Genomic DNA, 14040 nt, shown 5'->3' with positions numbered 1-14040 from the left:
TACCACAGAAGACCACATTATTAGTTGTAACATGTTTTCCATCAGTTCCACACACTCTTCAGCCTGGCACTTTTCTTATGTGCCAGCCTCTGTCACACTTGCTAGTACATGCAGGTCATAGACCTTCCACCCCCCCACCCCCAGTTAATCCTTAAGTAAGGGTGTATACATTCCTGGTTGCTAAAATTCTAAAGACTAAACAGGGTGGAATAAATCTAAAATTAAATCTAAAATTCACACTTGTCCAGGGTCATATAGCTAATAAGAGGTAGAAGTCAGATTTGAGCTCATGTCTTACTGACTCTAGGCCCAGCACTTTAATCACTAGGCCACCTTGCTGCACTAATCATGTAAAGGCTAATACTTTTATTTCTGAAAAATAATAGAGATTAAAGGATGACATACTATGCCATGTGTATATAGTTCTTTAAGGATTCTGAAGCATTTTTCTCATAGCAACCCTATAAGTCAGTAGTACAAATGTGAAAGGTAAACACAGAAGTGATTTTCCTAAAACGCAGGTCCAATCTTGTCACCCCCGGACACCCATTTCAATAAAATCCAATGGCTTTTTCCCTCCAAGAGTAGATACAAAATGCTCTGTTTGGCATTCAAGGTCCTTCATAACCCAGACCCCTCCTACCTTTCTGGTCTTCTTAAACTTTGCTCTCTAATACTTATACCTCAGTCCAGTGACTCTGGTCACCCGTTTGAACCATGAACAACATCTCTTGTCTCCAGGTGTTCTGAGTATCCTCTGCCCCTGGAACGTTCTACCTTTTCAACTCTAACTATTGACCTCCCTGGCTTACTTTAGTTCCAAATAAAATCCCACCTTCTGCAGGAAACTTTTACTAATCCCTCTTGATTCCAATGCTTTCATTTTATTAATTATTTCCAATTTATCCAGTATATAGCTTGCTTTGTATATATTTGTTTCCATGTTATAAGGGTTAGATCAAAAACTCCTTGAGGGCAGGGGTTGTTTTTTTTTGTCTCTTTTTATATCCTCAGTGCTTAACATGGAATTGTTGCTTAATAAATGTTCATTGAATTGAATTGAAATTAATTTGTATCTTGTAATCAAAATATGAGAATCTGAATTCAGAAGAAGTTGTAAATAGATTTCATTGGTATAGGGAACTACTAGATGAGAAAAAAATTTTTCCACTTGGACAGGTTGGTTTTGTAATTTGAGAGTGATCTAAATCACTGAGAGGTTAGGATACTTGACCAAGGTCATCCATTCAATATGTGTCAGAGGTGGGACTTGAAACCAAGACTTCTGGCATCCAAGATTATAACAAAATTCCCACCCCCCCCCGACTTTTAAAAAGGGTTTTATTATAGTTTTCCTTTATAAAGTAACGTCTCCACTTGACTTTTTTTTTGAGGATCTTGGAGGTGATTAGCATCGGCATATGCCTTTGAGATTGAAAGGGTCCTGTAGTTACTGTGTACGTAACTCTAGAATATTAGTATAAACGTTTAATCTGATTTATAGCATTTCCAGGAATATAAATTCATTGCATGGAGTAAGCATTCTTTTCTCTATTAGATGTTTAAGTATTTGTAGGATTTTAAAAATCACATTTTAAAAATGAAAGTTTTAAACCCATCAGGATTAATTGAATGTGCAGAAAAGTAGGGTTTACATAATTAAGAAAGGATTTTTTGAAGTTAAGTGAATTAGAATGTGTAGAACTATCTACCTTTGGGCTGCTTGATTAAATCAAATTCCGTTGAGATACACTTGTTCCCCATTGCATGATTTTTGGTAGGAAATACTGATGAAGGGTTTTGGTCACTTAGAATTAATTAACTGATTTCAACTGTTTTGTGAAGTCTATGAATTTTCAAGAGGGATAATTTCTGGCCTTGATTTTTCTAGATCTTTCTCTCCTTGTCTTGAATGGGACTTATTCACCAATATTCTCAAAATTAATGTTAATTAATTCACCTTGTCAAGAATGTTGAGGTCTATGGAAAATGAAAATGTTTACTCTGATTATAATATTCTATTTAAAGGTAGAATTTGATCACCTAAAGGAAAAGATAGGATTGAAACACAAGTAATAAATGAACCTTGGATTCCTGACTCCTGCCTAGCTGTTGTATTTCCTGGACCATATTTTAAGTGGCAGGTTTTTTTCTTTTGTCATTGTTCAGCTGATCCAGGGTCCTCTAAATTACTATAACTCTAAAAATATCACATTATCTCTCAAAATTAAATGCCAAAGGCCAAATGTGTGATTTTTAAAATTAGTCTAGCTCCTTAGGACTCTCAGATTAAAAAAATTTAGGTGGGAAAAGGAGGCTTGAGGTGCTGAATTTCTTGAGTTTGGGAATTCTGGGTTGCAGTAAGCTGAGCTGATTTAATATCTACACAAATTTGGCATTAGTGTGCTGAGCCTCTAGGAGTTGGGTGTTACTAGATTGCTAAAGGAGGGGTGAATCAACTCAGGTCTGAAATGAAGCCAGTCAAAGTTTGTATGTCAATTAGATCAGGGTGTACTGTGAGAATCCTTTTCACTTGCACTTACAGCCAGAAAGAGATAAAGAGGTCCATTAAAAAAAAGCAGGGGGGAGTTTTGGGGGGCAGTATGGAATATAAGTCAATTGCTATATCATTTTGAATGGAAAGCCATTGTGTGGGAAAGGGAAAAATCATTATCATTATTGAAGAACCATTTTCTTTTTTCCCTTCCCTCCCAATAGTTATAAAGTTGATTATTAAAATCCAAATGTAGGGCTTTATCTTTATTGACATAAAAATTCATTCTACTTATCCATCTCTCTCTGTCTGTTTTTCTGTCTATCTGCTGCTCTATCTGACAACCTCTCCATCTCTATCTCTCTACTTACTGAAAGACTAATGGTAGGAGCAGCAGAAATTGCATTTGGATTCAACTTATAGAATAAAACCAGGGTTAATAATACATGCCCTCCCTAGAGCACTGTGTGTGTATCTATCTATTTATCTATCTACCTATCTATCTATTTACCTATCTTTCTAGACATTGATTTCTTAATACCTCTTTACTGTATGTTTGCATACACACTTTACACATATGATATATAATGCATATATATATAAAATATAAATATACATAAATGAATACACATCTAATATTATATATACACATATATATGAGAAAGAGACAGAAAGGAGTAGCAGTTGTTCTTTTTTTTTTAGATTCCACTTTCCCTACAATTAATATTGTTTAGAGGAAAAAAAAACCAATGATCCTGAAATCACCTGGAATTTAGGTAAAGATAAGCAAATCTAGCATAGTAACATCAATACCTAGGACTTATATTCTTTAATGATAAATTAATATCAAATTATGTCACATTTCTATCGATACCAATTAAATGCAGTGGCATGAATATTATAGGTATAGATTCTAAACCATCTTATTTCAGAACCAGTTAATTGCTACATAAAGAAAACCCTTTTTATACACTGAAATCTCCGTTCCTAGTTGTTCTCTTTTCTATTATTTTTGTGTTCCTATGTTTTCTCACCAATAAAATTATTTTTTCTACCTTTCAAAATTGTAACTCTGAAGTATCAGCCAGCAAATCATCCTCACTTTTATTGAATTCCTATTAGGAGGTCAGCATTTCAGTGGGCATTGTGGTAGATGAATGAGAAAGGCAATTCTTGTGATGTCACAGTTGCAAAGACCAAACAGTGTTCTGCTTTTTAAAAATGCCATGTTTAAAATGTTTATTCTAGTGAAACCAATATTATTAGCCCATTTGGGTTATAGAGCTTTTCTGCTGTTTGTAGCCATTGGTATTAGTTGACTGAAAAGGAAAGAAAATTAAACTTGGAATCAGAAGATAAGATTTCAAGTTATAACCACCTTTCATTTCCTGTATGTCTTTGGACAAATCTCTTTTGCCTTCAGTGTCCTCATTTTTAAAATCAGAAGTTGGACCTCTAAATCCCTAAAGTTCTAAATCTATGATCTTCACATCAACTAAATAAGATAGAGGCAACATTTTTATTATATTACTCCTACTTTTACAAATGAGGAAACTGAGGCTGTAAGAAACTTGGTGACTTATGTATAGCTAGTAAATAATAGTGAGAAGGACCAGTTCAGGCCTTTAGACTCCAAGGACAGTCCTCTGTCCTCCACATCACACTGCTTTGTGATAAAACATTCCTTTATTAATTTTCTAAGTGTTAAATTTAATAAATGCCAAAGTGAAAAAATTTGCACATACAAATTTAACTGAAAAATGTGAAACCACAAATGTCTATTTTTATATATTTACATGTATATTTCCTTTTTAAAAAATTCCCATTCAGTACTCATAATGATTAATTATATCTGTTCCTTAGAAACTGGTTTTCTAGATAAAGCACACAGGAAATTAGCTACATCAAGCAGAAGAAAGAGCCCTTTAGGAAATTTATGGGGAAGTCTGAGTAATAAGTGGCTTCAAAATTTTATTTTTCATTTTTATGATGAGCTTTAAACTGAAGTCAAAGCTTTCTTAGAAAGTCTTAGCAATTTTGATTTTGACTGCTTTGGTGAGCCTTTATAAAATCGCCTTTAGATGAGCAAGGCTAGGTTATTGGAATTTCTGTTTATCTTGCCGATAAGTTCATTATGAGTAACTCCTCTGCATAATTATTAGTTTTGTTGACATCTTAAATATTTTCAAATATTTTTGCATGCCATCCTAGTAAGGAGACCCCCCCTGTTCTAGGAAGGCGGGAGAAAAGGTTAGGTTGTTTATGCTAGTGTTGGAAAGGGAATGTGGTTGAGGGCACCCTGGTAGGGGATGAGGGGAGAGTCAGGACAAGATTCAACTTTGGCTATTTAAGCACTGGATGGATGCTATTCTAATTAATATTTTCTTCCTTTTTATTAAATCAATCAAATCTGGGATTAGGCTGTAATACTGTGGCCAAGTTATTCAGCCACTTAGAACCTTAGTTCTATCATCTATAAAATGGGAATAACCTATTCACAGGATTTATGTGAGAAAAGTACTTTTCAATGATGGAAAAAAAATATCTATCTAGCCTTACAGCTGGTAAGCAGCTTAGAGGCTTGTTATATCCAAAGCTTTTATAGAAATCTGAGACAGAGAGGTTAGGGAACTTGCTCAGGCCTGAACACACAGTTCTTAAGTATTTATTTAAGTATTTGAATTCAGGTCGTGTTGACTCTAAGCCTATACTACTTAGAATACTATGGGGTTCAGGAGAATATTGGGAAATTTTCTAAAAAGATATCGAGAACTGGACAGTATCTGACTTCCTGATATAGGTGACTAATGTACCATTATTTTGTTTGAAGCAAATTTTCAGATCTTTAGATAGGAAGTAAATTAAATTAAAGTTAAATACTCATTATAAACATACACAATTTTTTCTTGAATATCTGTAATCAATATCTCCTTGCCCCATTCTACTATAACTAAATGAAGAATACAATTTTTACTTTTTAATTATAAGAGCCCCAGATACATAAAGATTCTCTCAGGGTTCTCAAACTCTGGCATAAGCAGCCAATAAAGCTGTTTTCACTCTCCTTTGCGTCTCACAGTGCACTTAAAATTAATTCATTAAGAAAATGTTGCATGGTTTTATACCATGGTTATTATCTTTAGTTCCTGCTCACTCCGTTGAACCATCTCTCATAACCACAAAATAAAATAATAATAATGGTTAGAATTTATCTAGTGCTTTACAGTTATAGCTAGGTGGCACAATGGAAAGAAAACAAAAACAAAAACGAAAACATTGGGCTTGGAATTAGGAAGACACATCTTTATGAGTTTAAATCCAGCCTTAGATACTTAACTCACTGTGTGACCCTGGGCATGTCACCTATTTTATTTGCCTCAATTCTTCATGTGTAAAATGAGCTAAAGAAGGAAATGGCAAGAAACTATTGAAATGGAATCACAGTGAATTGGGCTGACTGAAACAACTGAACAACGTTTGTACTTTGCAAAGTATTTTAAAAATATCATCTCATTTTATTCTCACATCACTTCTGGAACATAGATGCTATTATCATCTCCATTTATAGATGAGGAAACTGAGGCAGATGGTGATGAAGGGACCTGCCCAGCATAACACAATTAGGAAATATCTGAAGCAGAATTTGGACTTGGGTCTTCTTGATTTTAAATCCTGTTATCTATCACTTAACCTATTTAGCTATTGCCTAATTTTTAGGTACTTAGTTTATTTTTAGTTGTTAATTTTGGTTATGTGTTGCTAACAGTGCTGCTATAAGTATCTTGGTATGTAAAGGACTTCCACTCCTTGATTTCCTTACAGTATAAATCTATCAGAAATTGGCATCATCAGTTAAAGTTCCCCATTGCTTTTAGTATACTTAGTTCTATCCACCTTTCCATTTTCTGAGATTCTTGCCAATGTAATTTAATATTAAGATCTATATTTTTTTTGGGGTGGGGAATGCTCTCTCTACTAATGCAGTTTATAACTTCTCCATGCCTTTGGAGAGAATCTTCATGTGTTATTGTGATTTAAACAATAACAGCAACAACAATCACTTGGAAGCCAGTCTTCTGATGATGGACCTGTATGAATTTATCATCTAGCTAAGTAATATGATAACAAAACTTGTTGCAGAGTCAGTAGAAGCCTTTTCAGCTTGATAGAGACTTTCAGAGCTTGTGATTCACTGACCAAGTCCTTGGGAACGCAGGCTGCTTCCATTCCAGGATGAAATCTCAGAATAGAACCCTTAATACATTAATACACATGGTGAAGAATTAACATGTAGATAGTGGTGCCTTGTTTCATTGTGGCATGAAGGTAATCCTGAGGTGTGTGTATATATATATATATATATATATATATATATATATATATATACAATAATCCATATAATGGAGACTTACATTGTAAGTCATAACATATATTACATATCTGTATTATATATGATATATTGTGGTACACATAGTAGGAATTTTATTTATCATGAATGGGTCAGCATGTTATGTAGGTGACCCTGAGTTTTATTTACATATAAAACAATACATATATTGGTAACTTGTAACACATTATATTATATTGTTATATTATGTTATAGTATATTAGACTATATTATCTTAATTGTATACAATATTATGTGTAGTGTAATACATATAATGTAGATGTAATGTATAAATATTTGTACTTATTTTTATATGATTGTATATGTGGTTTCAGATATGTATTTATTTATATTGGGATCATATCTTTGATTTTTTCATTTCATTTTATTTTTTAAAAATTTATTTAATTCAGAATATTTTTCTATGGTTACATGATCCACTCCTCCACTCTAATCCCTCCTGTAGCCAATGAGCAATTCCCCTGGGTTTTACATGTATCATTGATCAAAAACTATTTCCATTTTATTAATATTTCAATAGAGTGATCATTGAGTCAACATCCCCAGTCATATCCCTATCAAACCATATGATCAAGCAAATGTTTTTTTTCTTCTGTATTTCTACTCCCACAGTTCATTTTCTGGATGTGGATAGTGTTCTTTTTCATAAATTCCTCTGGATTATCTTGGATTGCTACTTGTAAGGAAGTCCATTATTGTTCCACAGTGTATCAGTCTCTGTGTACATTGTTCTCCTGGTTCTCCTCTCCTCATTCTGCATCAATTCCTGGAGGTTGTTCCAGTTCACATGGAATTCCTCAAGTTCACCACCCCTTCCAGCAAAACAGTACTCTATCACCACAGATACCACAATTTGTTCAGCCATTCCCCAATCAAAGGGCATCCCCTTATTTTCCATTTTTTTACCACCACAGGGAGTGAAGCTATAAATATTTTGTACAAGTATTTCCCCCATTATCTCCTTGGGGTTCAAACGCAGTAGTGGTAAGGCTGGATCAAAGGGCAGTCAGGCTTTCAAAGCTCTTTGGCCATAATTCCAAATTGCCCTCCAGAATCCAGATCCAGAAAGGATCAATTCACAACTCCACCAGCAATCCACTGGTGTCCCAATTTTGCCACATCCCCTTCAACATCCACTCACTCTCCTCTGCTGTCACATTAGCCAATCTTCTAGGTGCAAGGTGGTACTCCAAAGCTCTCCTGATTTGCATCTCTCCAATCATAAGAGATCTAGAACACTTCCTCATATGTTCACAGACCTTTGATTTTATTGGTTCAGGGAACCTCCAGTTAGAGAAGTCTCTCTGCCAATGAAAATCTGCACCTGTACTCAAAAAGTCTGAGAGAGTTGCCTCATGTTTTGTTCAGTTTTTTTTTTTAGTTGCATCTGACTCTTTGATCCAATTTTGGGGAATTTCTTGGCTAAGATACTGGAGTGGTTTATTAACATTCCTTTCTCTAGTTCATTTTACAGATGAAGAAACTGAGGCAAACAGGGTTAAGTGACTTGCCTTGAGTAACATGGCTAATAAATGTTTGATATGAACTCAGGGAGATGAGACTTCCTTACTCCAGACATGATGCTCTATCCACTGCACTATCTAACTTCCCATTGCCTAGTGTACTAAGAGATTAAACAAGAGCTATCTTTGGTCATACAAAGAGTATGTGTTAGAGGTAGTACCTGAACTCAGATCTTACTCACTCTGAAACTGGCTCTGTATCCACTCTACCAGGTTCCCATTCAACTTGCAATATATAGGATACTTTTAGTAAATCATAATCTGCCTCCAAAAGTAACATTATTTTGAATTATAATTTAAGTACTAATTAGATGCTTCATTATTCTAGTTTTTTATTTCATTTAATGACTGATGGATTTTCTCAAATTCCTTTTCTTTGAATTTATTCTTATAATAGTTTCATTTCATAAATGCTAGTTTTCATGTTTTTAAATGTAGTTTTCCTATTATTATTTGACAAGTAATTGTTCACTGAAATTTGTATTGCAATTTTTGCACATATTTCAGTGAAAAGCCATTGGGGTTCACACCACTTGAAATATTTTTTTTCACTTTTGGATTGCCCTGGGATTAGGCGATAACTTGTCTGAGAATCACTGGGAATATCTACTATAGAGAACTCTACTCCAGTTAATTTCATTTCATTACATTCATTGGACATCTATTAAGTTCTTTATGTGTGCAAAGCATTATCCAAAGTTACTATTTAGGGGAGATACAAAGTTTAGAAAGATATGATTCCTTCCCTCATTGATGGGATCTGAGAAAGATTGTTCTGTTATCTAACAGCGTTTGGAATTTAGGAGGGGGGGGCAGATATTTCTCCTTCCTCAAATATTGTCTATCCTAACTGCATAGTTGAAGATGTATTTTGTGGGTCAACTTACTAAAGGGTATGGCATTATTCACTCTTTTGTAGGACTTTATAATTTATAGTCCCATCTATTTATTCTCTTATTTGATCTTTAGAATAATCTTGTAAAGCAGGGAGAGCTGAGATGTTTCTTATTTGACAGATTAGAAAACTGAAGCCCAGAGAACGTAGTAACATGACTTATCCAAAGTCACACAACAAGTGGGGCTAAATGTTTCATAGGGGTCTCCTTGATATATTGCTGTACCTTTCCAAAACAATCTGATTTCATCTAAGGCTCTAGGAACTAAGGGGATGTGTAATTTCTGAAAACATTTGATTGTTAACCAAAACCACCCCCCACAAGTAATATATTTTCTACATTAAATTGTCAATGTTTTATAACTAATTCCCCAAAGTCCAAACATCAAAAACAATAAATGTCCAATCACAAAGTAATGGCTGACGTCTAATAAAATGCTAGTCACAAGTAAAATACAAATATTATAATAGCAAGAGTACTCCTGAGTACAAATATGAAAATTAGGTCCAATATCATTCCAGAAGTGGAAAACAAGCCATTTATGATAGCTGCATCCAGTGAATCAGGTTGTTTTTTATTTTTTAAGATTTGAGATCCCAAGTAAAATGAATTAGCATGTGTGTCATAAATATGACTAAATAACAAATAGCTAGATAGCAAGGAGACAAAAGTAGGTATCTTGCATAAGCGCCTCTTCTTTGATTAGATTGGGTGGGCCATGTTAAATTGTAATCTTAAAATATTTATTTTAATGTTAAAAATGAATATAAAATAAAATTGAAGGAAGTTATACTATATCAGAATGAGCACTGACTTTGGAGTCAGAGCATTGGGGTTCAAATACTGCCTCACACTTTTGTATGTGAGAGCCTGTGGGTAAATCATTCCCTGTGGATTTTTTAAAATAAAAGTTTCTTTAAAAAAAATACAAAATGATAGGATTTGGACTAGCTGGCTTCTGAGGGTGAAATCTGTGATTTTCACAGCTTATCATAGCAGATAAACATTATTTTTCATTAACAAAATGTTTTTAATTTTAAAAACTCTCACCTACCTCTTGGCAATCTAGCATTTTGTTTCTTAATGTTACAAATACACCGGGAGGAAGAACCTTTCATGTTTTGATGCCTCTGTGTTCCTGAAAGGTCTCTATCTAGCAGATACTAGGTGGCTCTAAACTTTGTACATGAGAGAATGTCCCAGCATATAGTAGCTAGTGACAGGCTCATTTCCATTTGTGTGGTACTCTAAGGTTTGCAAAGCACTATATATTTTCTGATTTGATCCTAGACAATCCTATTGTTTTATATTCCCAAGTTACTGATGAAGAAATAGGATGAGAGAGATTTGGTGACTTGTGCAGGGTCACACAGCTAATGAATGTCAGAAGAGACATTTGAACCAAAATCTTCCTGACTCCATGTCCAACATTCTATCCACTACAACATACAAGTCTTTATGAAGATTTAGTCATATTCCTCCCATGTTTCCTTATCTTTACTCCACTTCCTAAATTCAGCTTGTTTAATCATAATAAAATGCACTGAGAATAGGCATATGTAATTCAGATTCGTGATTTTGTACCTCTTTCAGGCAGAGAAAGCCGATGGATTCATCAACTTGCCAGATTTTGCTGTGGACAGAGCTGCTGAATGCAAGAAAAAACAGTGAGTCATGAAACACCACAAATTCCTGCATGGCCCATGTTAATATTTACCTGATGCATGCTCATTGTCCATTTGGCTGGGTTGGGGTCCTGACTTGAAAAAGATGTGGTGGTTTAGAAGTTAATAAATGGACAAGATCTGGAGTTTAAAGAAGTTGACTAGGAACAGAAAAGCTTCTCTTCATTTATGTTGGACATCAGCCTGACCAGGCTTTTAATAAGGGCCAACCCCCCTTTCCCCATAAAATTCTATTGCTGAGCTCTATTGTTCTGTGATGCAGGGCAACTCCATAAACAAGTTCTCCTAGAGAGGTCTAGAGATTAGATGCCAAGGTTCTGTGCCAGTTAGTAACCGAGGTTCTGCAGACCTCCCTCCACGTAACTGTAGGCACGACGACAAGTAAGACCAATGCTGCTTTTTAATTTAAATTCTTCTTGAAATTATCCACAGCATGGGCAGTCAGTCATCTGTCATCCAAGCGAGTTCGTATGTCCTAGGCTGTTGTTATTGTTGTTATTGGGGGAACCCGTCATGGGCTGACTGTTCATGACTCCATGGATCTTAAGTAGCCACATCCTAGGCTAGCTGTGTTCTGAAAACAAATATTTGAGCACAGATACCTCATATACAGAGGTAAAAATGGGGCCATGAGAGTTTGAGAGATGGAGAACAGCCTTGAGGTCATTTAATCCAAGCCTTATTTTTTAGAAAGGTTATGCAGCAGTGTAGACCTCCTTACAGCCAGACAAGATGCAGAGCTGGGACAGGTGCCAAGTCTCCTGGCTCCCAGTACCCTCTATCCCAGTGCATCTCACAACTGCCTCTTTTCCTCCAACTTTTTTCTTCCTTTCCCTGTTCTCTTTCATTTTTTAAAAAACACATCCTCTGTCTTAGAATGGATACTTAATGTTGGTTCTAAGGCGGAAGAGTAGTGTGGGTTAGGCAAAGGAGGTTAAGAAGTTTCTGAGATCACATTGGAACCCAGGACCTCCCATCTCCAGACTGGCTCTCTATCCATTGAGCCACCTAGTGTGTCTCCTCCGGTCTTTCACTTTTAATTTGATCTTTAATCCAATCAGTTCAGATTCATCCATGATAATTACTATAGCTTCCTACCCCTGACTTTAAACTTCTAATAAGGAAGATGAGCTGGGTGGAAGTCACTAACTACCCTTTAGGTATGGGCTGCTTTGTTGCAACAGGATATGATGTGCAGTTTTGTATTGACTTAGGTGGCTTTTGGTTAGTTAGCAGTGATGGTCTGGCTATATGGCCTGGGACTTCCTGTTTAAAAGTTACTGTGGAAAAAGCCACTAAAAACTTTTGCTGATTCATTTTTAATATTTTAAGCTTTTATTTTAAATTGTGAGGGATATTCATTTTATTCCTTTTTTGTTTGTGTGTTGTCAGTAATTAAAATATGGGAATTTAATATTCATTTTTCTACCATTAACTTTAATTGCAGCAGATTGGAATACATGTGTTTTTTATTTTTTTATTTTTATTTTATTTTATTTTATTCTTTAAATATAAACCCTTACCTTCTGCCTTAGAACCAATTGGTTCTAAGGTAGAAGAATGGTAAAGGCTAGGCAATGAGGATTAAGTGACTTGCCCAGGGTCACACAGCAAGGAAGTATCTGAGGTCAAATTTGAACCCAGGACCTCCCATCTCTGGGCCTGGTCCTTAATCCACTGAGCTAACCAGCTGCCCCCACATGTGTTTTTTATTAATGGAACTTCAGAAATCATGTAATACATATCTAAGTGTGAGTAACTAGAGAAGGCTTTTTTTTTTTAACCTTTGCCTTCTGACTTAGAATCAATACAAATGTCAATTCCAAGGCAGGAGAGTGGTAAGGGCTAGGCAACTGTGGATAAGTGACTTATCCAGGGTGACACAGTTAGAAGTATCCGTAATTTGAACCCAAGCCCTCTTGACTCCAGGTCTGGTGCTCTATCTACTGAGCCATCTAGATGCCCCTTTGCAAGGCTTTGAACTCAGGATCTTCCCATAAGATAATGTCCTGAAAGACCTCTTTGTCCTCAGGGTCCAGAAACTTAAGATGTCCTTCCAAATTTCAAATGTATATTTGAGGGGTCTTGATTGAAAGATTGGGGCCAGTTTTTCTAAGATGAAATTCCTTCTCTTGTATCTTTTAATTCTCTTAGGTACTCTCTTGACTAAGTGCAAATAGCATAATCTTATTTTAAAAGCAATGTCTTTACCATCAACCAAAATCTTTCTCTTGAATACAGGAGGAATTGACTTCCACCTTTCTTTGCAAACCAGGGAATGGAATTGACAGCATTTAATTTGTTGGATTATTTTTAAAACTTGAGATAGAAAGGGGAAAAGAATATCACTTTTACTGGTATAGTTAAGATCCATCAAATTCTATCCTACATTAACTTTTCATATATCTTTGCTGTTTTCCCTTCAAGTGCTTTTAAGATCAGCCATCCACAGATCAAGACTTTTTATTTTGCAGCAGAGAATGTGCAGGAAATGAACATGTAAGTAAATAAAATGGCTGCTTTGAGTCTTTCTGGGCATAGATAAATTTTGGCATTTTCAATGCCAAGCCAAGGTCCATTTTTTGGCTTGTTTTATTTCTTAAAATTAAGTTTCATTTCTTAAAATTAATGAAAATCTACCCTTTCTGTTAAAAAAATTCTTGTGACAAAATATGCCTAGTCAAGCAAAATAAATTCTTTCTTTGATCATATTCAAAAAATTATGTCTCAGTCTACAGCTTGAACCTATTACCTCTCTGTCAGGAGGTAAGTAGCATATTACATCATTAATTCTCTGAAATATACATTGTTCTGGTTTTGCTTATTGCACTTTATATCAGCTCATATAAATTTTCCCAGGATTTTCTGAAACTATCTTCTTCATTGTTTTTTTTAAATCCTTATCTTCCATCTTAGATTTGATACCATGTATCAGTTCCAAGGCAGAAGAATGGTAAGATCAGGCAACTGTGGTTACCTGACTTGCCCAGGTCACACAGCTAGGAAGTGTCATATTTGAACCCAGGACCTTCCA

The 14040-nt window shown here is 35.1% G+C and overlaps 1 protein-coding gene and 1 long non-coding RNA gene across 8 annotated transcripts in view; one reads left to right on the top strand and one right to left on the bottom strand.

Annotated features, from left to right (window-relative positions):
* IPCEF1 (interaction protein for cytohesin exchange factors 1) overlaps window positions 1-14040 on the top strand; it is a 268654-nt gene that overhangs the window by 197607 nt on the left and 57007 nt on the right. For all 7 annotated transcript variants that reach the window (XM_056818971.1, XM_056818970.1, XM_016428978.2 and 4 more), the window contains 2 exons: window positions 10915-10988; window positions 13434-13505. In XM_056818971.1, the coding sequence (XP_056674949.1) occupies window positions 10915-10988; window positions 13434-13505 (146 nt within the window). The remainder of the gene's footprint in view (window positions 1-10914; window positions 10989-13433; window positions 13506-14040) is intronic.
* LOC103105676 (uncharacterized) lies at window positions 10880-11280 on the bottom strand. Its single transcript, XR_463098.3, has 2 exons — window positions 11039-11280; window positions 10880-10966 (listed from the first exon to the last, which is right to left on the bottom strand). It is a non-coding gene; the product is annotated as an uncharacterized LOC103105676 (long non-coding RNA).

This window comes from Monodelphis domestica, chromosome 2, assembly GCF_027887165.1.
Source record: "Monodelphis domestica isolate mMonDom1 chromosome 2, mMonDom1.pri, whole genome shotgun sequence".
Classification (NCBI taxonomy): Eukaryota; Metazoa; Chordata; class Mammalia; order Didelphimorphia; family Didelphidae; genus Monodelphis; species Monodelphis domestica.
The sequence above is the reverse complement of the archived record's forward strand: the minus strand, read 5'-3'. Positions and strand labels throughout refer to the sequence as shown.